This window comes from Leptosomus discolor, chromosome 4, assembly GCF_034619465.1.
Source record: "Leptosomus discolor isolate bLepDis1 chromosome 4, bLepDis1.hap2, whole genome shotgun sequence".
Taxonomy (NCBI): domain Eukaryota; kingdom Metazoa; phylum Chordata; class Aves; order Leptosomiformes; family Leptosomidae; genus Leptosomus; species Leptosomus discolor.
In genome coordinates this window covers 63,183,566-63,206,917 of record NC_141394.1, presented here as the reverse complement: position 1 = coordinate 63,206,917, position 23,352 = coordinate 63,183,566, and the positions used below count along the sequence as shown (strand labels likewise).

The 23,352-nt window shown below is 38.1% G+C and overlaps 1 protein-coding gene across 2 annotated transcripts; it reads left to right on the top strand.

Moving 5' to 3' along the window:
- The first annotated feature begins 1,154 nt into the window (after positions 1 to 1,154).
- On the top strand, positions 1,155 to 22,410 carry PI4K2B (phosphatidylinositol 4-kinase type 2 beta). 2 transcript variants are annotated; one of them, XM_086463971.1, is made up of 10 exons: positions 1,155 to 1,416; positions 5,730 to 5,878; positions 11,221 to 11,421; positions 11,910 to 12,041; positions 13,411 to 13,564; positions 15,186 to 15,253; positions 15,761 to 15,860; positions 18,407 to 18,540; positions 19,628 to 19,687; positions 22,211 to 22,410. In XM_086463971.1, the coding sequence occupies exons 1-10, from the start codon at positions 1,155 to 1,157 to the stop codon at positions 22,382 to 22,384; spliced, it is 1,434 nt and encodes a 477-aa protein (XP_086320097.1). In that variant the 3' UTR covers positions 22,385 to 22,410. The 2 variants fall into 2 exon arrangements, with proteins under 2 accessions (XP_086320097.1, XP_086320096.1); XM_086463970.1 differs by having other exon boundaries at positions 5,721 to 5,878.
- Positions 22,411 to 23,352: the final 942 nt, after the last annotated feature.

Here is a 23,352-nt window from a genome sequence, read left to right as displayed (position 1 = left end):
AAATGACACTCAGCTCCAAAGTTCACTGGCTGGCAGGTAACCAGAGACAAAACAAACACAAGTCAAGCATTTCAGTAAGGTTTTATTTTGTCAGTAGCCCAGCCAAGTAAATTTCCATGATCCAGGTAACATACAGAATGAATCCTTATAGCATGAATAATTATGAAAGTAATGTATAATAAAGATGTGCAATTCCTACTTTAGCCGAGGACCAATTTGCCCCCACTATAATCCAGAGTCACAGTTCTGTACAAGTACTCCATGTGTGTATCTTTCTCCCATATTTCACCAAAATCTCTGAGTGCTGCATTGAGCAAAACCCTTCTTCTCTGGAGAGGTGTGGGAGAAGGCCCCGCGCCAGCCTGGTGCAACTTGCTGGGGCTGCAGCCGTGTTCCCTTTCTTTGGTTAATAACACGAGGATAGTTGTGGGAACATGGAAATGATGACAACATATCCATAACGGTTTCACTTATGTGGTTCTTAGGCTTTCTTTTGGAAATTACCGTGATGGTGTCGAACAATGTCTTTTCGAGCGTGGGGAGGGAGCGCGGTGGCCAGGGGACACGCCTGCCCCAGCCGCAGAAATAAGCGGGTTTCAGGGACGTTTCTGGGAAGTGCCCAGCAGTGAAAACAACGCAAGAGACCCGCAGCGGTGACTTCCCAGAGGAACGCAGATGGTGCCACTCTTGGGTTGCCTTAACCGACCCGCAGACCGACACGGGCGGGCGGCAGCCCCCGGCGCCGCCCGCCCCCCGCCGTGCGGGCCCCGCGCCCCCCCGGGCGCTGTTGCCGAGAGGCGTAAATACTTCGCAGATCGACGCGCTAGCCCCGTGACCGGTAGCTGGCCCAGAGAAGCCCTCGGAGCACTCGCCGGCCCCTCCGAAGCCCGACGGCGAATGCTGCTTCCCCCCACGCCCCGGCTCAAAGCTGTCGGCCCAGCCCAGGGGCGCCGCGCGGGGCCGCGGCCCCTTTAAGGCAGGTGGCGGGGGCGGGATGCCGGTGCCACGCGCATGCGCAGCGACGTGACGGGCGCCGTGGCCGCGGAGCGGGTGGTGGTGGCGGCCGGGAGCGCCATGGGCTACGGCGGAGGGGCCTGAGCCCGCCCCGCCCCGCCGCGCCTCCCACCGCGCTCAGGCCCTGGCCGCGGCCGCCCATGGCGGAGCCGGGTGCCGAGGAGCCCGATGAGCGGCTGTTGCTCCTCGCGGGGCCGGCGCCTCAGGCGGGGCTGCAAAGGGTGAAGGCCGCCCCTGGGGGGGCCGTGAGGCTGTGTGGGGAGCTGGGGCTGGAGGAGGAGGGCGAGGAGGACTCGGGGCCCGAGGGGGATGGAGAGGACGAGCCTCTCCTGCGGCCGTCGGGCGCCGGCCACGGCCGCCGAGCGGGCGCCGCCTGGGATAAGGAGCCCCGCGCCGCCGCAGGTAGGGCCTGGGGCCGCCGCCCCCCCCGCCGGGGAGCTGCGGGGGCGGGGGGTGCGCCAGTGGGGCAGGGCGTGCGCCAGTGGGGCAGGGCACGGTGGCTTCGCTTGGGGAGGGCTGCCCGGGTGTCTCGGGAGAGAGGTGGCCCCTGCCCTGTCCTGCCAGCGAGAGTACAAAAGTACCCGTAGGGGCGAAAGTGTGGTCGCTGTGCCTGCCGCGCCCGGTGGCTCCTGGGGGCGTCCCTGTCTCACGGGAAGCTTACTGCGAGCTGTTCTTGGAAGGCGTAGTGCCAGCGGGGGACAGAGGTGCGCGGCCCTTGCTTGGTGTAAGGGCTCGCTGACTAATGGCCTTTGAAGGGAAAGTGCTGTGAACGACTCGAAATTCGACAGCTTTTTCTATGTGCAGGGCTGCAGGCGCTCATTTGCATCTTCATGACTGTCGCCACTGTTACTTCTCCTGGTACTCGTGTCCTCGGTTTTGTTGGGCTTTGCTTTGTTTGTGTTTGTCATATTTTTTGAAACTTCTGGCTTTGCATGTTTTACAGACCGTTCTGTGGTGGCACTGGCTGCTTCTTCCTGAACACTTGGCAAACTCGCTGAAGTTTATATTTGTCTCGCCTATTCCAGCAGTTACTTGCTTGTGACCCCCATCTTTTCATCCTGTAGAAAAGTTTTTAATGTGTTTCTGTTCTTGCTCCAATTATCCATTCACTTCTTTGTACCATCACATGTATTAAGAGTTTTTGATGTGGACTCTTCTGTCATATTTTTAGTTTTAATAAAATTTTATCTGCTTTCCATGTTTTGAAATCTGTTCTTGAAGAGAGAAGGAAATGTGATGTGAAAATTCAGAAATGCAAGAACTTAGTTATTGCTTTGAAAAGAAGCATAAGTGTGACCATCATCTAATTATAAATATATAGGCAAGGTGATAAATTATACAATATTTATTGCTTCCTTTTTTTCCTTTGGACTTTCAAGTTTCAGATTTTGTGCAACTTTGTAAATAGATGTGTATCTGTTTACAAATAGATGTATATCTGTTTACAAAGTTTGCTGATGGAAATCTGTGGACTTCTATCACTTAATACTGTTTGCTGTTGTAATTGTACCATAGGATTTCTTGCCAGAGACTGGTAAAAAATTTTCCTTTTGCAATGATAGTGTATTAAAAAAAAATCCAAACAAAACACCCATCATTGAGCAAAGTAAGTTATGCTAGTAACTTTTTTTATTAGTAGCCACAGAGAGCTTTTGCTAGTGCACCGTGTTTAACCATAAGGAAAAAAAAGTCACCTTTTAACCAATGGTCCCAAGTGTAAACCAGACTTGTAATGCACCCGTGCCATTAAAATGTTAGCATTCTCCTGTCTTGTTCCCACAAGGCTTAAGATGTGTTAATGGAGACAGTGCTCCTATCAAAACATAGCAGTTAGTCTTTGGAGACTAGAGCTGTGGCTCTTTCACCACTGGGGCAATTAGGATGGAGAATGCAGAGTACTGCTTGGGATCTGCCCTGAGAGTACGTAAGAAAACCTCAGAGCTGTGATTGATCGCAGCATCTCATCTCTTGCTCTTGTTTCCTCGTCCCTACCTTTTCTGTACGTCTCACGTGTCAGATGGAACAAATGTGCAACAGATGTTATTCAGGGATGTTACTGTAACACGGAGAGTGTTTTCATAAAGGAATTATGGTCAGAATTTGAGACTGTATAGAAACGGATGGAATTGGTTGAAGGGGTTACCTTTAATCGTGTTAAAGTAGTGTAAAGCTAGTTTAGTGTTAAAGGAGTTCATACATGTTACTCTTGCAAAGTGTGTTAGTTTAGCTTGCGTCATGTGAATCTGATGGAAGAACAGGTTGAGGTGTATATATGGATGATAGTATTTGTGTCTTCTTTGGTGCATCCTCATTATTCCAGTTGAGCAGTTTCACAGCCTTAGGCCTTGTCCGAATTAATTTAAAAAAAAATTTCTGAGCTTGGTAGTTAGAGTGTACGTGTGCGTGAGCCCTGGTCTCCTGAGTGGGAGTTTAATGAGAAGAGTAGTTTTCAAGAGTGGTTGCAAGAAAAACCTTGATTAGTTATAAGTTTAGAGACTGTACTGGGAGTAAGTTGTGACCTTTCACAATGGAAAACTTGATTAGAATAATTTTTGAAGAAGAAACCAACTCGGAAAACCCTGCCACGTTCCAGCAAAGACTAGCTTCAATTAAAATGGCTTATTTTTATTTGGAAAGAAACTTATTGAAACTACCAATTTCCTTGTTTTCAGCCTGTTATGTTTTTATACAGCCACATCGCTGTGGTAACAGAAGGCTTTCTAGTAGCACAGCAGCGATACCGAACAAATCATAAGTTTCAAAAATTATTTTTCTCTTCTTCCTTGAGCATGCAGCATAATGTGATTTGTTTGTTTCTAATGTTATTTTTGATTTAATCTTTTTTTTTTTCCTTCAGTTATCTTTCATGTTAGAAAAGACATGGTTGAAGAATTTCCTCAAGGCAGTGAGACTTCTTATGGTTTACAGTCTGGAATGAATGCACAGAAATTAAAAACTGACCTCTGAGAAAGCTGTCTCCTGCATAGAAAACCTCAGTCCCAGTGATAGAAAGTTCACCTGTAGGTCCTCTTCATCTGGAAGATTAATGTACAGAGCAACTTAATATGGGTGTTGCATTTTGTTTGGTGACAGTATAATGCACAACCCTGATTTTGCTTTCACTGATGAGAATGTGTCGTAGTTGCAGCTCAGCTGTGTGATGTGATGTTTCTCGTGTAGAGATAGGTGAGGCTTGAATATGGAATAAGAACCACTGATTCAAAGTGAATTTTTCCATATAAGTAAGTGTATTGTGAGTTTTTTTGTTTACTTCCCTAACTTGCTTAAGTACTTTGTGACACAGAAATCTTGGAACCCTTTCCCTTTCTCTCTGTAGATGACTATGAAATGTAACTTATTGATTGCCCTGGCAGTCTTGGTAAAAGTCTTAAAATTAAACTGCAGTTTATCGCAGAAGTATTGGCCAAGTAGTCTAACAGGTTCTGATCCAGTGGGCTGTAGTGGTTGATCCTTAAGAATAAGCAGTTATTAGTTTTAAGGCTTCTCTTCCTGTTGCAACTACACTAAGGTTTTCCTATGTTTTATGCTTTTTAGTTGTTTTTGTTTGGAAGCCATGTTATTATTTGTGAGTAGTTCATGCAAGCAACTGGCAATGTTCTAGAAAACTTCAAAGAATGTCCTGTGCTACAAAAAGTTGTTCCAAAACATAGAGTGATTTTTTTTTTTTTTTTTTTGACTATCCACAAACTGTTTAGGAGTATCTTTTCTGAGTGGATTCTGTGTCGGTTGTCATTCCAGAAGAATATATGTGTTTTATTTTATCTTAGATTTCTTCAAGTGCTGAAATGGGAACAAGGCAACTTGATCTGTGAATATTTAATTTAGAGTAATGTAGCTGTTTGTTAATGCAGAAGTGATCCCTAACGCACAGACCCATTAAAATGCACTCAGTAAGGAAGGAATAATCCTAGGCTTAAAAGTAAGGTACAAAAATCCACAGATTCAAAAATTGCAAAGAAATCATTTGACAAAGTTTAAAGGGCAATAGAAGTATTAAATCCCAGCAAGTTCTTTTCTAGTTATGTTTCTAAATGTTTGCAGAGCCACAGAGTTTGCATAAATGCCTGCATAGAGCTGATCTTCTGGTAGGTGTGTGAAGAAGTAGGCGATAGTGGTTTAATGTCGGAATGGTGACGGTGTGCAGTGCTTCACTGGGGTATTGGTGCCACTTGTCAGTGCTATGTGTAACAGATTGTATTGTGAATAACGGCGCTGCGTCTTAGTGGATAATGAACACATTAGCCAAGCTGTTAGATGAATGGTATGGTACCATTCTGTTAGTTAGTGGGTGATGGACAGTTTACTTTCAGGCAGGTTTTTCTACAAAAGGACACAAAAATCTTAATAAAAACGGTATGTAAAATCTTTAGCGCTTTAGGGTTTTTTTTCTTACAGGCTTCCTTATGTAAATAAAAATTTTAAAAAACCTCTTGAAAAGTATAAACACTTTGCACTGGTAGTCTTCAATTAGTTGTTCCAGATTTGGCTGATTTACTTTAGACAAAAGCTTGATTAGATGTGGGTAAATCAGTGGGAAAACTTGCACTTATTTAATGGACCTGATGTTCCAGCCTGCTGTTGAATGGTGTTAGCAGGGAAGGCTGTTAGCTTTTCAGTGTGTTTACTTCTGTTGTTAATTCATAATACGAATTACACTTAAGATTGCTTGTTTTCTTATTTTTCAGGGCATACAGGACATACTGCTGATATGAATATATTTTTAGATGATCCAGAATTTGCAGAAATTATTCTGAGAGCAGAACAAGCTATAGAATGTGGAGTTTTTCCAGAAAGAATCTCTCAAGGATCCAGTGGGAGTTACTTTGCCAAGGATCCAAAAGGGGTGAGCATGTTACTGCAAAGTCAGGGATACTATCAGCAACAAGTTTAAAATGGAAATTCTAGGTTTCTGTTAAAATGGAAATTAATTTAAGTTGTTTAATAATTTATGGTATGCCAAAATCTATGTTGGAAAAATCAATGCATGTAATACTTAGATTTCTAATTATGTCTTGCAGCATAAGCTAAACCAAAATAACTTATTTCTCTGTTGCAGTTTTACCATGTTTTAGATGATCTGCATCAAAGAAATATGGAGAAAATAAAAGGGCCTCTTTAACGTCTGAAAACAATTCAGGAATTCCTTTGTGCAGAATCTTAATTTTGTTCTTTGTATGTTTGAATTGATTTTTGACACAACTGGACTTCTGATTTGGGTACTGTTCAGGTTTCTTTAGCCAAACCTGCTATATTTTTACTACTTTTCTTTTTAGGTAGTCTTTTATTTAGGGCGTGTTTCCTTCCTCCTGTATGATTGGTAGATGGGCAAGAAGACTGATAGAAACAAATCTACCGTTTTACTTGTACTTGTCTGCTGAATCTTGAAGATTTGGTTTTGCCTCCCTTAGTGGTAAATGGTACCGTGAATAGCGATCATTAAAGACGTGTCTTAAGGTTACTTTGAGACAGAGAAGTAACAGTTTCCTGAATATCTTGCTTGGAAAGTTACATTTGGTTAGCACTATTTAGTAAGAGAAAATGATGTTTCAGACATACATTCACATTGTTTTCTTTAAATCAGAAATACTTTGTCTGCTTACTGACTTGTTCCAAAAAAGAAGGCTCCCAGCCCCCACACCTTTGTTAATTTGTTGTAACTCATTTTATTTTAAGCTCAAGCAGCAGTCTTCTGGTCTTAGGTAGATGTAGGTGTTCATTAATCCTGAAGATCCTGGTTGTGTTGGACAGAAAGTAGTAATACTTTAAGTGCCTAAGGTTTTCAGAACATATTCGAGGTTTTTCTTCCCTGCATCCCCAAAATGGTTATTTACCGTTCATAGGAAGTATTAGTGGATTTTGTTTAGCTTTTATTCGTATTATTAGTAATTACAGAATATATTCCTGTCTTGCCAATTAATTTTCATAGCTGTTTAGTTTATTTTAATGCCGCTTTTCTGGTGATTTACATTTCATTGAATGAGTGAGTTTTAGAATAGTTACCTGACTTAATACAAATAAATATAGGAATTTATTAATTTATTTCTAAGGTGGAAAATGGCAGAAGTACCCTTAAAAATCTAAGAACTGCACATTGCAGTTCATACTCCCGTGTTCAGGAACAAGTGTTAGTAATGACCCCCTTCAATCTGGTTCTATCTTATTTAATATACAATAGGAAAAAATCTGAGTAAGGAACCAAGAACTGGTTTAAATGAATACTTTTTGAAAAACTCAATGTATGATGTTTCTGAAGAGTATTCTACAGTGTTATGCTAAAAATGTTTTAAAAGTGGTTAAGTGGGTGTTTTTTCATTTTTCTTAATACTGTGCAATTGAGATCTTTTATTCTTAGAAAGTTAGTTAGCAGAGGAATTACTAGGAAAAGATCTGGATTTCCGTATGTTCAAATCTGCTTTGTCTGAAGGCTCTCCAGACTGATTTTGAAGTTTTTTGGTGACTAGAAAATGCCTGAGAGACTCACTCACTGTGACCTGGGGCTAGTGAGAGAGTACTTACACATCGTTTTTGTAACCATAGTATTTTATGCTATGGTTACAAATGGAGCACCTTATTTCCTTGTTTCTTACGTGGTGATTTGCTTGTTGTTTTTATTTCTGTTTTGCAGTGAAGTGTTGCTTTTGTTCCTAGTAGTGACTGGCCCTCTGCCTTCATGCAGGTTATTGGTTTGAATGCAAGTCCTTAGCAGAAATGAAGACTGAAAAACCACCAATTTTTTTTTACGTGGACCAGAAAAATGTCATGGCAAAGTATGAAAGTATTCGCCAACATGGGACTGTGAGAATAATGATACTGAGTTCCTAGCTGACATTCAATTTTGCTTTTATCCTTACTGCTAAATTTAGAGCTTATCTAAATTTGTTGTCCATATTAAATGTCTGATAAAACTTCTTTTGTCAATAGTGCAACTCCCATTTTTAGAATGGATTTCACATCCTGTTTGAGAGAGTATTGCATCATTCTACTTCAAACCAGTTTTGTGACTTGCTTTCTCCTATTCTTCTTGAGTAATCTCTTCCTTGTGCTGGGGAAAAGCTTATTAAAGACATGCTAAGCCTTCTTACTGGTCAGCTTCTGAAGTGTTTTGCCCACACTAATACCAAGTTACAGGTGAAATAACCTGTTTCCATTAGGTCATCTTATTCACTGATTTGGGTCTGTCAGATAATACTAAAATTGCCTAATCAAAATTATTAACTTTTTGCATTTTTGGCATAGTTGTATACTAATAGGAAGCAGTTCAGTACTTCAGCAGCGCTGTTGCTGAAGTGTTGAATATTTCTGCATTTGTTGTTCATTATATAAGAAATAAAAGACGTTGTGTCTGTTACAAACTGTTCTGCAACATATTTTTGACAGTTTAGCTATTGGCTGATTGGTGATGCCAATGGAGTCAGTCTAGAAATTAATTCTGACTTGCAAAATTAAGACTGGCCTTGCTAGGTTGTCTACATATTGAACTTTCTGATTCTACTCTGGTCCTCAACAGCAGTGGCTCTGCAAAATTTAGCAAGGTTCTAACTTCAGTGAAAACTTAAAAACTGTATCTAATTTGATAGTATAGCACAGTACGGTCCAGGCAAGTAATGGAATGAGTTAAGCTCCTTCTTAAAATGGCTGGTTTGTAGGAAATACTATCCAAGGAGCAATTCAGGAAAGATATAATTAATGGCTTGGCATACACTACCAAATACACACCAAATTTCTGGGAAATGAAAAGCTGCTGCCTTTGTTTTGAGCAGGTACATACCTGTGGTTCAATAGGAAAAAAATAGCTAAGTCTTTAACAATTCTAAACCTGACATTAGAATTTTGACTAAACTAGTATACCGAGTAAATTCAGTTTCCAAAGTGTTGTGATTTAAAAAAAAAAAAAAAAAAAAAAAAAAACCAAACCAAAAAACAGAGAACATCCTGGCCTTTCATGTTGCACAGAACATTTATTGTAAGCATAACCTTTTGTGTAGGTCTAAATTGAATTGTGGGCAGTTGCATAGAGCTTACTCATGATTTTGAATGTAACCTTAGAATTGCAGATAACAGCATACAGAAAACGAGAATTTTTGTCAATTTGTTTCCTTCCCCTGTGGATGGGAATCTTATATGATGAATGCAGATGATGATATTTCATCACTAACTTCTCCTGGTAGTTGATGGGAATGGATCAAAATAGATGGACAAGACAGGTGATGCTACTAGTGCCTGCTGTCTTGTGTAATCTGTTTACAAACCAAATGAAGTACGTTCTCTGTAGTTAGTTTGTCTTGGACAAAGCAACATTTTCTTGAACAAGCTTGGCCTAGTTAGATTGTCTTGGACAAAGTAAGTGAAAATTCTCTAGAAGGTAGAACAGCTAGTCAGGTCTCCCTAATCTAGTTGAATCAGCAGTCACTGAAGCAGAATGCTAGTTTCTTACTGCTAGCAAACTTGTTAATGATTTAAGAGTGTAAATCAGCTTTGAGTGTGGGAGCAACAACAGGCAGTGTTTAGCTTATTGAGATACTTTGTTTGTTTGTTTTCATAAGGATTCAGGGAAGTACTAATATGTGAAAATGCTTTTTAAACAGTTGGTCTTAAATATTTATTAGATAAGAATTTGATTTGTATACCATGTTCCTGTGAGAAGGAATGAAGATACAGCATTTCTACAGCATTTTGCTTGAGCTATAGAAGAGTCATTACATGGACTTTATGCACTAGGCTAAAGTTTATCACAGACAATTAGAAGGTTATGTATTTAGTGTGGTAATAATCTTGTGGTTTGAGGTTCACAAATACAGAATCACATGTAGGAGGCACCTTGAGAAATCATCTACTTAACGCCTGTGTTGTGGAGCAGGATCTTTTTAACAAGATTCCTGATGAATGTCAAACTGACCTGTTGTTAGTGGCATCCTGTTTTGGAGACTCCACAACCTGGCAGTCTGTTCCAGTCTTGAGCTGTTCTTAAGGTTCAAAAGGGTTTTTTCTTTGCAACTTATCTGCTGGGAATTAAGCCTAGCATTTCTTGGCTTGATAACGGTAAATATGTCATTCGTTTTTTTCTCTATAGCAACCTGAAAGGAGGTTGTAGTGAGCTGGGGGTTGGTCCCTTCTCCCAAGTAACAAGTGATAGAATAAGGGGAAACGGCCTCAAGTTGCTCCAGGGGAGGTTTAGATTGGACATTAGGAAACATTTCTTTACTGAAAGAGTGGCCGAACATTGGAACAGGCTGCCCAGGGAGGTGGTGGAGTTGCCGCCTCTGGAGGTGTTCAAAAAAAAGGTATAGATGTGACACTTCGGGACATTGTTTAGTGGGCATGGTGGTGTTGGGTTGATGGTTGGACTTAATGATCTTAGAGATCCTTTCCAACTGTAATGATTCTATTATATAGTTCATTGTGCTCTGTTTTCTCTTAGAATAAACAATCCCTGTTGAACTGTCTTTCATTATTTATGTATTTTTTATGCTTCTTCTCATTGTTTTTTTTAACTTTCTGCAGTTTGTTAACAGATTTCTTGAAGCATAGTGTCCAAAACTGGACACAGTACTCTGAGTAATTTTAAGCTTTACTGTATGTCTCCAGTGTAAATGGTGGCTGACAGTGTGAACCATTGTCAGCTTTGAGCTGACGAATCTACAGCAGTGGTAAAGGACACCACTCTTTGGCGTTGCAAAGTGCAGAACATTTTGATCCATTCAAACTTAAAGCAATAAATAAAATAGATACAAAAGAGGAAAGGTAACATTTGACTATTAGCCTTCTGTATGTTTGTCAGTTTCCTGTTATGTCTCTGAAATATCTTGTCAATGAGTTAATTGTTGGGCTGAAAATGACTTTTAAAACTACTTTTAAAACCTCCTTTTTAAAAAACTTAGAATACAAAAAAAAATATATTCTAAACCACAGTCCTCTGATTTTGAAAAACTAGTAAATGTAAACTGGTTTTGATTTTTTTCCTCTCATGAGGAGCCTATTTTGAATTTGTACTACTTCTGGACAAGCATTTGAGGACAAATTTATTTGGAACACCATTTTCTTAATTTTTTCATCATCTAAAAAGAGCAACTGTAAAATGCAATGTAGAGTATCTAACCAATACTTTCAAATAACTAATTTTCAAAATTATTTTAGTCTTTTGCAACTCAAAGTATCAATAATTTAATTTTATATTGTTTATCCTAGAAAATTATTGGAGTGTTCAAACCAAAATCTGAAGAGCCTTATGGACATCTAAATCCAAAATGGACCAAATATTTTCACAAAGTTTGCTGTCCTTGCTGCTTTGGCAGAGGCTGCCTCGTTCCAAATCAGGGATACCTCTCTGAAGCTGGTGCCTATCTTGTGGATGACAAGCTGGGGCTAGGAGTTGTACCTAAAACTAAGGTAAAAGTGAAAATACATAAATTAGTGAATGCAAAAAAAAAAAAAAATAGTGACAGATTTGTCTGTCTCTGGACTGTGGCTGTGGGGACATCCTTATATCTCATGTATTATCCCCATGTCGTATATAAACTATTGCAAGTCCAAAGGCACAGTGGTTTGGTGTAGACATAGCGAGTGTGGTTTTTGTTTTAAAGGATAAGTTTGAGATCTGAATTGAACCTCTTCTTTGGAACCACTTCGGTTTCTAGCGTTTTCTGGCACTTTTGCCTCGTGTTTTGGTGAGATGCAAAAAGCGGCATGTGAAGATTCCCATTTTTGTTTGAGATACGTAAAATAGCAAATATTCACCTTTTCATATAAAATATGTTGGGAATACCTAATGCTTCCTTTTTGCTTTTTTTTTGACAACTGAGCATAAAATATACTGTAAATTTGTAATTGAAATAATAAAGAATTCTGAGTTTTGTTTTTAACTTTCATATTTTAAGGTTGTCTGGCTTGTCAGTGAGACCTTTAATTACAGTGCAATAGATCGTGCAAAGTCAAGAGGAAAGAAATACGCTTTAGAGAAAGTGCCAAAAGTTGCTAAAAAATTTAATCGAATTGGACTACCTCCTAAGGTAAGATGAAAAAGAAGTAGTTTGTGCATTTCCTGATTCTTACACAAACTTTGAATTAAAAGAAAAAAGAAAGAATATTTATAGGTAACTTCAACAGCAGAAGAAAAAATCTTGTTGCTTGTTGAAAACTATCTCTGAATGACTGAAGTTTGATAAATACAACTATTTCTACGCAGAATCTGTCCACTCTGTTACACCATTCCTTCATTTGAACTGTTAGTCTTGCCACTTTTTGATTCAGTTGCAGTCTAGCTTTCTGCTGAAGGAATAACATGTTAAAATGTTGTACATCCCTCGCTGTTTTTTTTTCTTTTGCTCACTGTTCAGTACATTTTCCCTCAGTGTCATGTTTTTATATTGTCTAATAGTTTCTCCCCTGCAGTTTATCTAGTTCTTTCATTTTTCCTAAATCTTTTTTTTCCCCTTCTATTGTTTATTCTTTTAGGTATCCTGTTGTGTTCATCCTACCTTCCTTTCATCTAGTGTGCAGTACTCCACTGACTAAAACCTCACATCTTCCACACCAAATGAGCCGCCTTATAACCCCAAAATATTACCACAGTGTTCTACTCCTAAACTTTTAAAGTACAGGTTATGTACAGCTTGGGTAATCCACTTGTGTCAGTTCCCAGTGATTTTGATCCATGTGACGTGTGTTATGCAAGCTTGTATCATGCAATGTGTTTATCCATGTCTCTGCACATGTGCATCTATCTGCATTTTACTACTTGGATATAAGTCCTCTTTTGAATTTTAACCTTGAGCACCTTTTCTGTTGCCCACACATATGGAGCCTATGCTATCTCTACTTTTCTTCCTTGGACTCTTTTGGGAAATGTATTTCGGACTTTTTTTTTTTTTTTGCAAAAAGTGTCTGTCTTGAAAAAATGGTTAATGCTGCTGTTCTCATCAATGAAACATACGAGTTTTTCAGAGAGGAAGACTTTTCTCCTGTAATTTTTGGAGTTTCCTATGAACTATTGAACCAAGCGTTTCCAATGAAAAACAGAATAGAGGTTATTTTGTTCTTTTTGTTTCAAATATTGCTCGTATTACTGAGTGTTCATTTATGTTGAGCTGTCTGTCTACATCTTATTCCTGGTAAACTCAGTAAGTGCTTAAACAAATACTCCAAAAAAAAAAAAGCCGCCACCAAAAACCCCAGGAAAAACCCTCATGATTTGAGCCTTTATTTTTTAAGAATTTAGGAATGAAAGAGAAACCACTTGGTAATCTTTTTTTTTTTTAAGTGTCATACTTCCTATGTTCTGAACTTTGAAAGCAGATAATCAGTTTTTCTGTTAATGTTAAGATTAGTTATGTGACCTACCCAAGTGCGTTTTCTGAATGCAGTTTCTTAATGTTCCAGGTTGGCTCCTTCCAGCTGTTTGTTGAAGGATATAAGGAAGCTGACTATTGGCTCAGGAAGTTTGAAACTGATCCTTTACCTGAGAACACAAGGAAAGAATTTCAGTCACAGTTTGAAAGATTGGTTATCTTGGACTATGTCATCAGAAATACAGGTATTTGTTAGTGTCTCTTGGTATATATCTAATTTTGAGAGGCAGAAATGGAAAGCTGCTGCTGAAGGCTCTTTAATGCATTTCAGATGCTTTTCTCACAATTTGAGGCCATTACTTTTGTTTCAAACATTGGATTTTGTCATATTGCGTTATTTAAACAACCTTTTTTGCTGTTACTTTATATTTTTAAGCAACATAAGAATTCAAGAACAAATATTTTCCTTACACTTTAATTCTGTCAGTAGGCTGTTAACTGTCTGTTTCCCCTGATCAGGATAAGGGGTGATGGAGTTTCAGGAGCCATAGGAAAAGTCATGACTACCATTCCTGTTATGCTAAGCTGGAGCCAATAATAGTGCAGATTTGCATCAGTGCAAAATAATTCATATTCATTGTGACTAGGCACTGAAACATACATCAGAGTTGTACTTCAGTTCTCCTGCATTCTTGTTTCTTTCACTTGGATGCTAGGTTTCTTCTGTTGACTCTGTAGGTGATTTATTTCCTCAATCCAAAGGCAGCTTTATATTTAAAATGCTTCCTTTGCTGCTTTGTCAGAGCTGGGCATCTTTACTCTCCTTCAGACATACCACCTTTAGTTCATTTTCCTCTTCTTAAATTCACTTGTTAGAAAGGAATCCAGCTTGATAATTAGTCACTCTAACCTGTGGCTTTTTAGAATCAAGGTAAAAGAAGAAAGTTTCATAAGAACGTAATACTTTCTAGCTGCTGCTGTGGCCCGTTAGCTTTATCAAATAGATCCTAGTGTTTTCAAACAGTTACTGTGCACTTAGTATGCACTTCACATTCCTAAAATTGTAAGGAAAATAGTGAAAATGCAAAACCTCATTACATGAAGGAAATATCATCCACTCAATATATTGAATCATGATAGAACATGAAAATCCTCTGATGGATGTTTAACTAAACTTAAGGGAGCACCTTAAGATGATGGAAGGACCTAGAAATCCATTCAGTCATCCTCTATCTGAAAGACCTTGTCAAACCTTCAATGTCTCAGTTTTGTCTGAACGGTGGAGACATTTTCAGCTTCTGAAAGGCTCTTCAGGTGTCGTCTTCCCCCCCCCTCCATCTTTGAAGAGTCTGTTTTCTCCATGTAGTCAAACATCACACTATCAGTAATTTTGGAAGGCTTCTCTCTTTCCCCATCAGCATTGAAACAAGCTTAAATTTTAAGTCACTGTGGTTGGTGCTGCTGACAGTTTTGGTTTGGTTCCTGATCTGCACACCCCCCCCACCCCCCCCCCCCCCCCCCCCCCCCCCCCGAAAAGTGCACAGTACAGCAAATCTTTCTGCATAAAGTGGATGAAAATAGTTTCTCTTGGCTTTCTTGATATTTTGGTGTATATTCAGCCAGTTGGGGAAACTAAAGCAGTAATACATACCTTAAAATAGTTGGTAAATTTTTGGTCTTTCCAGTAAATCAGTTGCCTCATACATTTCAGTAAAGTTAAAACACATGTATTGAGATGGAAAAAACTTTTGGAACAGTTTTGCCTGACTCCTTTGATAAATTCTCAGTTTACAATATTAGTCATTGTATAGATGATGACTTCTTTATAGAAGTGACATGTTGTGACATGCATTTTCCTATTTAAAGACAGAGGTAATGATAACTGGTTGATCAGGTATGAAAAACAAGATGATGGACTTGATCTGTCAGATAAGGTAAGAAAATGGAACCCCGAAACTTGTATTCTTTAAATTGTTTGGGTTTATAACTTGCTCTTGCAGGGAATTAAGTGCATGGCTTTAGTCCTGGTGTATGATCTCAAGAAATATGATGACCACAAGTGATTCTAGGCAAAATGAATGGAAAAGCTATATGGATTAGACTAGTCTTTGTAGAACAGTGCCAGGAGTCATTTTTATTGTTCTGTGTTTTTTCTTTGCTATCTTGGGCTACGATAATAATAAAACTGCCCACTGTTGCTCAAGTACATTTCTTCAGCTATTTGTGTGCTCTGCTTATCTTGTATTTGAGGGAAGAGCTCCTCTTTAATGGTGGTAGAGTAGGAATTATATGTGCTGGAGTTTATGTGGATATTCCTTTATATTATTTAAATTGACTTTAAGTAGTGAAGCTAAAAAGCGTATTATATAGTATTTTTAATGTATTTCACTATTCTTATAAGCACATAGGTATCACTTATTTTTGAAATATTCCTTCCATAGGATAGCCAATGGACTATAACTAAAGAATCTACTGTTAAAATTGCTGCAATTGACAATGGTTTAGCATTTCCTTTTAAGCATCCCGATGAGTGGAGGGCATGTAAGTATTGCATTCTTCCATCATCTTCCTTTTTGGAGTGTAACTTCCTAATAATTATTTTTTATTTGGGTTGTTGCAGTAAGAAGCTAAAAAATCATCACTGTAGTTACATTATGAAATTTTAGATAATGTACTCTTCTTCAGAAAGTTAGCCACAAATGCCATTTTTGCAATGGCATATGTGGTTTAGTCCTTGTTTGTTTTTCTACCCTTATACCTTTAAACAATATTAATACGTGGATATTCATAAACATACTACTGTATGTGAACTGGACTGATGGTGGATTTGAAAAAAATTGGCAACATATTTCTCACGTGGTGGAAAATGGCTTGAGTGCAAGGATATTCAAGTTGTCTCTGTAATGGCCAAATTTCTATTTCAAAACAAAGGGTACTGTTTTAGGTGAACAAGTAGACAAATTACATGTCATTTTTACTTGTTCTCAGCTTTAGCTTACTTTGTAGAAGTTAATCTTTAGTTAGTATTTTCGAGCAGACTGGAAGTTGATATTGCTGTTAGAGCTAGATTGCTTCTGACCACATCTCTGACTACTTACAGTTTGGAGGGAAGTGCCCAACAGGGTTTACAATTATTTCTGTGGACTATTAGCCAATCAGGTAATTATGGCAGTTAATGTGAGCTACTTTTGCTGTCAAAGGCTGGTTGATTACCCCACCCAGAGCTCTGTATAGTCTCTGCACATCTTGATAGTTACTGTCCTACATATCTCTTGGCTACAGTCACTTCTGCAGCTGTTCTAGAGACATGGCAATTATTGCTTATTTCATACCATCTTTTGCTTCAGCATCAAAAGTAATAAACTTGGATGATCCTTTAGAATTCTTTTGCAGTTGGACAAGTGTGTGACAATTCTGTAAAGGTAAACTTGGAGCGTCGTGTTCAAAATCATTCGCTCTTGGTGGGTAGAGTGTGTTTTCTTGATGACTAAAGCTAGTTGATCATCAAGGATAACCTCCTTAAAGCTGGAGAAGAGCCTATCCAAAAGGCAGGAAGTTGGTCCAGCATGGCTGAATGGGGGACTCCTGACTGAACTGGGACATGAAAATTAAGTACATGGCGGGGGGGAAGTAATAATGGTTGTAGGCACACCCCTGGAAAAATAGAGACTTTGTCCATAAGTGCAGGAATAGAGTCTGGAAAGTCAAAGCTCAGGTGGAGTAAAGCTAGCAGAGGACATAAAGGGCAACTGGAAGGGGTTAAGTAAATTAGAAGTGAGAGTGGGACTGAAAAGTGCAGCAAAGACCTAAAGGCAAAAGCCATAAGAAAGAACAAGTTATTCAATGCTGATTTTTGCCTCAGTTTTCACTTGTAAGATTTGCTCTCAGGCTCTTGGGTCTCAGAGCTACATAAGCAGAACCTCTGGGAATGAATCATTACCCAAAGCAGAAGAAAGGAAGCACTTAAGCAAGTTCATAGGAGTAGATTGGATGCGTTGGAAACATGATGGCAGCTGGCTGATGTTGTTGGGAGGCTGATTTCTCATCACTCTTGAAAGACTGTAGTAATGTGGGAGGTTGCTGATGACTAGAAAAAGGTAAGTATCCATCTTCAAGGAGGGCAAGCTGCAGGGTACAAGGAATGATGGGGTAGCCATCCTAACCTCAGTCCCCATGAAGACTGTGGAATGAGTCCTCCTGGAATGTTCAAGCACATGAAGAACAAGAAGGTGATGGGGAAGCCAGCATGGATTTACCAAGGACAAACTGTGCTTGACTGACTAGAGTTAGTGATGACTGGCTCAGTGGATGAGGGGAGGGCAGTGAATACTGATTTTCCTTGACTTTTTCAAGGCCTTCTTTCTGCATGGCGTCTTATAGTATTCTTGTAGTGAAATGTGAGATATGGACTGGACAGACTGTGTGTGAGGTGGGTAGAAAACTGACTGGACTGTCAGACTCGAAGGGCCGTGACCCCTGTTAAGAAGTTCAGTGGGTGGCCTACTACTAGTGATGTTCCTCAGTTCCTGCAGCTGATGCTGTTTGGTGTCTTGATTAACATCTGGTAATATTAATTACTCATCATCTCTTGAAAAAGCTGTTTAATAGCAACTCTGTGAAAAGTTAAGAATGTTTTTCTCAGTCTCCTTAGAAGAAGGCATTTTAATAAACCAAAAATTTTATTAAAAAATAGTAACTAGTTTTTTGTTAATTCTTCAGTATGAGTCAAATATCTGAAAGATTTCTATTTGATGGCAGCCATTATTTTACTTCAAAGGAAACTGCATTACTAAAGTATAAGGCCTCTGCTGTTGCTTATAGTATTTAATTTATATACTTTTAAAATTATTGCTTCAACTAAATATTTATATATAAAATATATTTTAACTGTTTGGGAAAAAAAGGCTAAGTAGCTGTAAAGCTGCTTTTGTAATGGTAGCAGAAAGATGTACATGGGATAACAATGTTGTGAAAAATGATCTGCTGCTGAGAACTTCCAACTACAGAGTATTGTATCAGTGGCAAGCACTTGAGAATTTCATTTTTCCCCGTTGTTAATCATTACATGTACTGTTTTTCTGCTTTAGATCCCTTTCACTGGGCTTGGCTTTCTCAAGCAAAAGTTCCTTTCTCTCAGGAGACCAGAGACCTAGTTCTTCCTCGCATTTCTGATATGAACTTCGTACAGGATCTTTGTGAAGATCTTTATGAACTATTTAAGGTGAATTGAGTGCTTCTTTGAATTGAGCATTACTGAAATAGCTAACACCTGTAATGGAATAGTTAGATGGTTTTTCTTTTTATAAATTTTAACTTCTTCTGTATCTCATGATACTGTGCTATTTTAGCTTTAACATTGGCATGGTAGAAAGGGTTTATTTTATTAAAGAGGAAACTGTGTCACTAATGTATCTGATAGTAATCAGCTCATCTAAAAACATAATTACCTTTTATAGATCTAAGTTTCACATAATCAAAGCTAGTTAACTTTTGTAGCACGAATCTGTGTAAATACTCAGTTTAACATACCTGTATGGTATGTATGCACTTAAAGTAAACCAGCAACCTGAGGAAATAATGTATTTAATGTAATTTGAAATACCTGCATACCTTTTATGTACTTAATTTTGCATACATATATTGTGTGAAGTTGATGCTGAAATCTTGACTATGTTTAAAGTAAGTCAAACTTATTTTAAAGATACTGAAACTGTGCTGTAATATTGACATATAAAGAAGTGTCCTTCTCTGAAACATTCCATAAACAATTGTCAGATGTTCAAGTGAAATAATCCAAATGATCAGGATGGAAAGAAATGGAAATTCTAAACTTTTAATGCAAATGCAGCTGTAACATCAAAACTAGATCTGGAAACACACTTGGAATATTTGCGTCTTTGAGTTGTATTCAAAGTGACTCAGGGTTGTCTGTTAAACCCAGTGGAAGTTGAGGTATTTCATAAATCTGAAGCAGGAGGTATTCTTTTGCCAGAGTAAAGGTGAGAGACAGAGCAGTATAATGTTATGTGATGGTATTAAGTCTGCCCACCAATGCCCTGAAGTGGTATCCCCTGATGTACTTTACTTTTATGATGTGGAACATCCTTCATTTTCAGATACATAAACTTGCTGCAATAAATAGACCTTTTTCTGGGTCATACTATGACTATTTGAAGCTTCCAAAGATTATTATAATTTTGGTAAATATGACTATGCATATTATGAAATTGATGAATTTGCTTGTAAAATATATAGCTAAAAATAAATGGATCATTTCCTATAGTAACTGCTTGTTTTCTTTAATAAAGACTGATAAAGGATTTGACAAGGCTACATTTGAAAACCAAATGTCCGTTATGAGGGGGCAGGTAAGACTGCTTTTTTACATTTTTTTTTTATTTAGGTATTTAATTTGTCATCACTTCTCAGCTGTTTTTAAGAGCTACAAAACCGAACTATTGAATTGAAAAACATTTGAAGGTACTTTCTTCTGAGCACATTAAATTTCTTTGTAGAGTTTTTTATTTGCATATAGATGAGAAAGTGTGTACTGATTTTATTTTTAAAAAAATTTTATAGAAGAAAATGTTCTTAAATAGCAAAATTGGGTTTTATTGTTTTTGTGAGGGATAGAGAAGGATTTAATACCTATATATTCTAGAAGGTACTTTAAAAATGAAACACTGGAGAAGAGTCATAAACTTGGATGGAAAATTTGGTGGGTAATTTCATTATGTTAATAAAGCAAATGTGACTATTTTGGAGGGTTTACTTGATTATTGAAATACCTCTTACAAGAAAGCAATATTGGGTAATAAAATTTCTTCATCCTAGGGAATGTCAGAACCATTCTTGGAACCAATCCAGCCGTTTTCAGATTAGAAATTTGATGATAATGAAGTGTTGAGGGTTTTTTTAAAAAGAAGCAAGAGAGAAGGGTTTCTCCATCTTCTTGCAGTTTTAAAATTTAAGACTGGTGTGAGATATTGGAAAACAAGCTTTAGCTAAGAACAAATCTAGTTCATTGTAGGCATAAAAGTGATTTGTGAAAATGTAAGGGCATTGGACTGGGTAAATTACCAGTCTCATTTGCCCTGAATTTATTGAAAATGATTTCTCTGTGTTCATAAATTCACCATAGATAGTTCAGAGCCAGACACTCACAATTCCTTCAGTAGCTTAATCCAAACTTTTCTCTGTAGAGTTTCCTATATCAAGAAGTATCTTGCACAAGACTGCAGCTCTGCTTAGTCAAACGTAATCCCGGTTAACATTAGTTATGTGTGGTGGCTAAAAGCCAGCAAACCTTACTTACTAAGTTGAATTATAGGAGTTATTTCTGAAATAACATTTCTGAGAAGTTTATGCAGTCACTGGAAGGTCACTTCTGAAGTATTTATCCATCTTAAACTGTGTTAAGTAGTTCTTTTGTGATGAGACGATTTGCTACAAGGATTCTGTTACTTAACAAAAAGCTTAAGGAAAAAAACCTGATCTGTATAATTGAGGGAGATCTAGCTAAGGTTGTCTAAATTTAATTTCCCACTATAAAGGCTGCATCTGGACCCTTTCTTCACACTGTTTCACTGAGGTGGATTTCAGAAGAGATTTAATTTTTTATTTTATTTTTTTAGATCTCTTTGTAGCTAAACACGAATGTGTTTCACTGTGGGAAATGTCAGGTTTTCAGGCATGGTTTTAGGGAAGAAAAGTAGATAGTGAGTTATTCTTGGATGTGATTGGAAATACATCAGCAAATGACGCCTTTTTAGCACTGATTTTAGACTTGCTTTTGGTGTAAAACCAAAGTATGTTACAAGGGTGTTATGGAAGAGTTGGATTTCTAGATCACACGATAATGGATTCATTCAGTTAAGATGAACTTGCAGGATAGCCAAAACATCTGTAAATACGTCTGTAAAAGTTGAAAAGTGTAAAAAAAACAGAAAATGAAGAATCTAGTTGATAAAGATAAGGAGGCTGAAGAGAAATACATCTTGCATGTAAGGGGTGAGACCTTTAAATCTGAGGTACCAAAAGGAGTTAGAAGCATACTTTTGTGAAGCAGGGGAAAAAAACCATTGATAAGGGTTTCAAACCCAAGTTCTCTCCAGAACATAGAGACTAAGCAACCAGGTAACACAGGCCTACAAGGGATTGCCTTAACTTAGAAAATGTAAATGTCAAGTGGAGTTGCTGGAGGAGCCAAATTGCAGTAAACTGTTACCTGCCAGGGTTCTTCAGCCATGAACGTGCAGTGAGTCGTACAAGGAAGAGAGGGGCATTGTGCAGGGGGAAAAAAGGCTTGATATTAAGGATAATGCAAGTGTGTCAACAGAACTACTTGAATTCTTGCCTCAGTTTTCGGCAGGATAATTTACTCTACATTCAATGTTATCAGGGCACTTCATGAGCACTGAAGTTTTGGAAGGAAGATAACAGGCTCCTGAGGGCTGAATTTGGATTTTAGCACTGTGTTTGGTGGGGGTTAATAATATGTCTTCATATCTTCTGATCTGAAAATAATTTGTAGCTAAATTCCTGGTAGATCCTGTGTTAAATAAGTGTTGATTGCTTTCTTACAGGTTTTTTTTTATTAAAGGTGCCCCTTTAAGAGATGTGCTAAATTTAAAATGCTCTTCAATTTTTTTCTTTTTTCCTAACATTTTCTGAAAATTCAGAGAGGACTGCATGAAATACTCAAGAATAGAAGGGTAGTCAGATAGTGGTAGGAGGTCATAATGTTACCAAATAAATAAAATATTTCTACTTGCAATAGAGTGTCTTAAAAATAATTTGACAGCACAGTCCTCTACAGAAGCTAACTTTATAAGCCTGTTAGCCACAGTTTTATTTGTGCACCCTCACCTTGCCTGCTTTTACTGTTTCAGATACTGAACCTTACTCAGGCATTAAAGGATGAAAAAAGTCCCATTCAGCTTGTTCAGATGCCACGTGTGATTGTGGAGCGAAGTAGCACTGGAAGTCAGGGCCGAATTGTTCATCTGAGTAATGCGTTCACACAGACCTTTCATAGCAGGAAGCCTTTCTTTTCCTCCTGGTAGCAACAAAAATACGTGGGGAGTAAGTTTCTCTTGAGAGAGCTGCTTCTGTGTAAAGGCTCTGCAATAACGTACTTCTGCTGTACACCAAGAGCTCTGACTGCCGATGCCTCAGAACTTAAATTCTAAAGACTTAAGAAATGTACTTTGAATGTAATAAAAGTTTACAATTTTTGTGTCAAAATTGTGAATTCTTATGTCAGGGAATGAGAAGACTTGTCCATACTGTATTTTTATAGGCTAAATTAATGTATTCTGAATAAGGGAAGATACAGCGTTTGCATACGCTGAGAAACTACTTTTGAATACAACAAGAACTCTTTTTGTTTAATATATATGTGAGGACCTATACACTATCAATTTCTTTTTATATTGTCTTTAAAACAAAAAGTGCAGAATGTTATCTTTGTGAAAATGCTTTTCCTTGGAATTTCTTCCTGATATTTTAAGCTGTTTATAGATTTTTTTTTTTTTTGCAGGCTAGTTACTTGAAAAGTCATGCACTAAAAAAAATTAAATAAAATAATCAATCTGTCCTTAACAAACAAGTGAATGAAATGGAGAGGGGGAAAAAATGCTCCAAGTAGGTTTATTGCACGTGGGGACCAAAAATAGTTGAATTACAGCAAAATTCAACCCAAGTGAGTACACACAGTTCCTCCTGTGACAAACTGAGTGTATGTTTCAGAGGTTGAAATTTCACCTGTAGCTTTTGGAACTTGTGTATTTAAACACATGTATGGGAAATCGTGATATTTCTCTACAGATCCATCACAACAAAAGAATTGCACCGTGTTGTTACAGGTTTGTTTTGCCATGTATGTGTAAGCGTGTTTATCAGTAGTCTCCAAAGTGGTTCTGCACTATTAACGACAGAAGCACTAATGTGTTCATCACAAAGCCAGTCTGCCTTCTAAATTTCTATTGAAACACAAATTTATCTTTTTTTGACTAGGGGAGGGAAAAAAAAG

Bases quoted from the DNA above. Each gene is read 5' to 3' on its own strand.
- PI4K2B (XM_086463970.1), top strand. From the start codon at position 1,155: ATGGCGGAGCCGGGTGCCGAGGAGCCCGATGAGCGGCTGTTGCTCCTC. The intron at 11,422-11,909 runs GTAAAAGTGAAA...TCATATTTTAAG, and splicing joins GAGTTGTACCTAAAACTAAG to GTTGTCTGGCTTGTCAGTGA. The intron at 15,861-18,406 runs GTAAGTATTGCA...TTTCTGCTTTAG, and splicing joins TCCCGATGAGTGGAGGGCAT to ATCCCTTTCACTGGGCTTGG.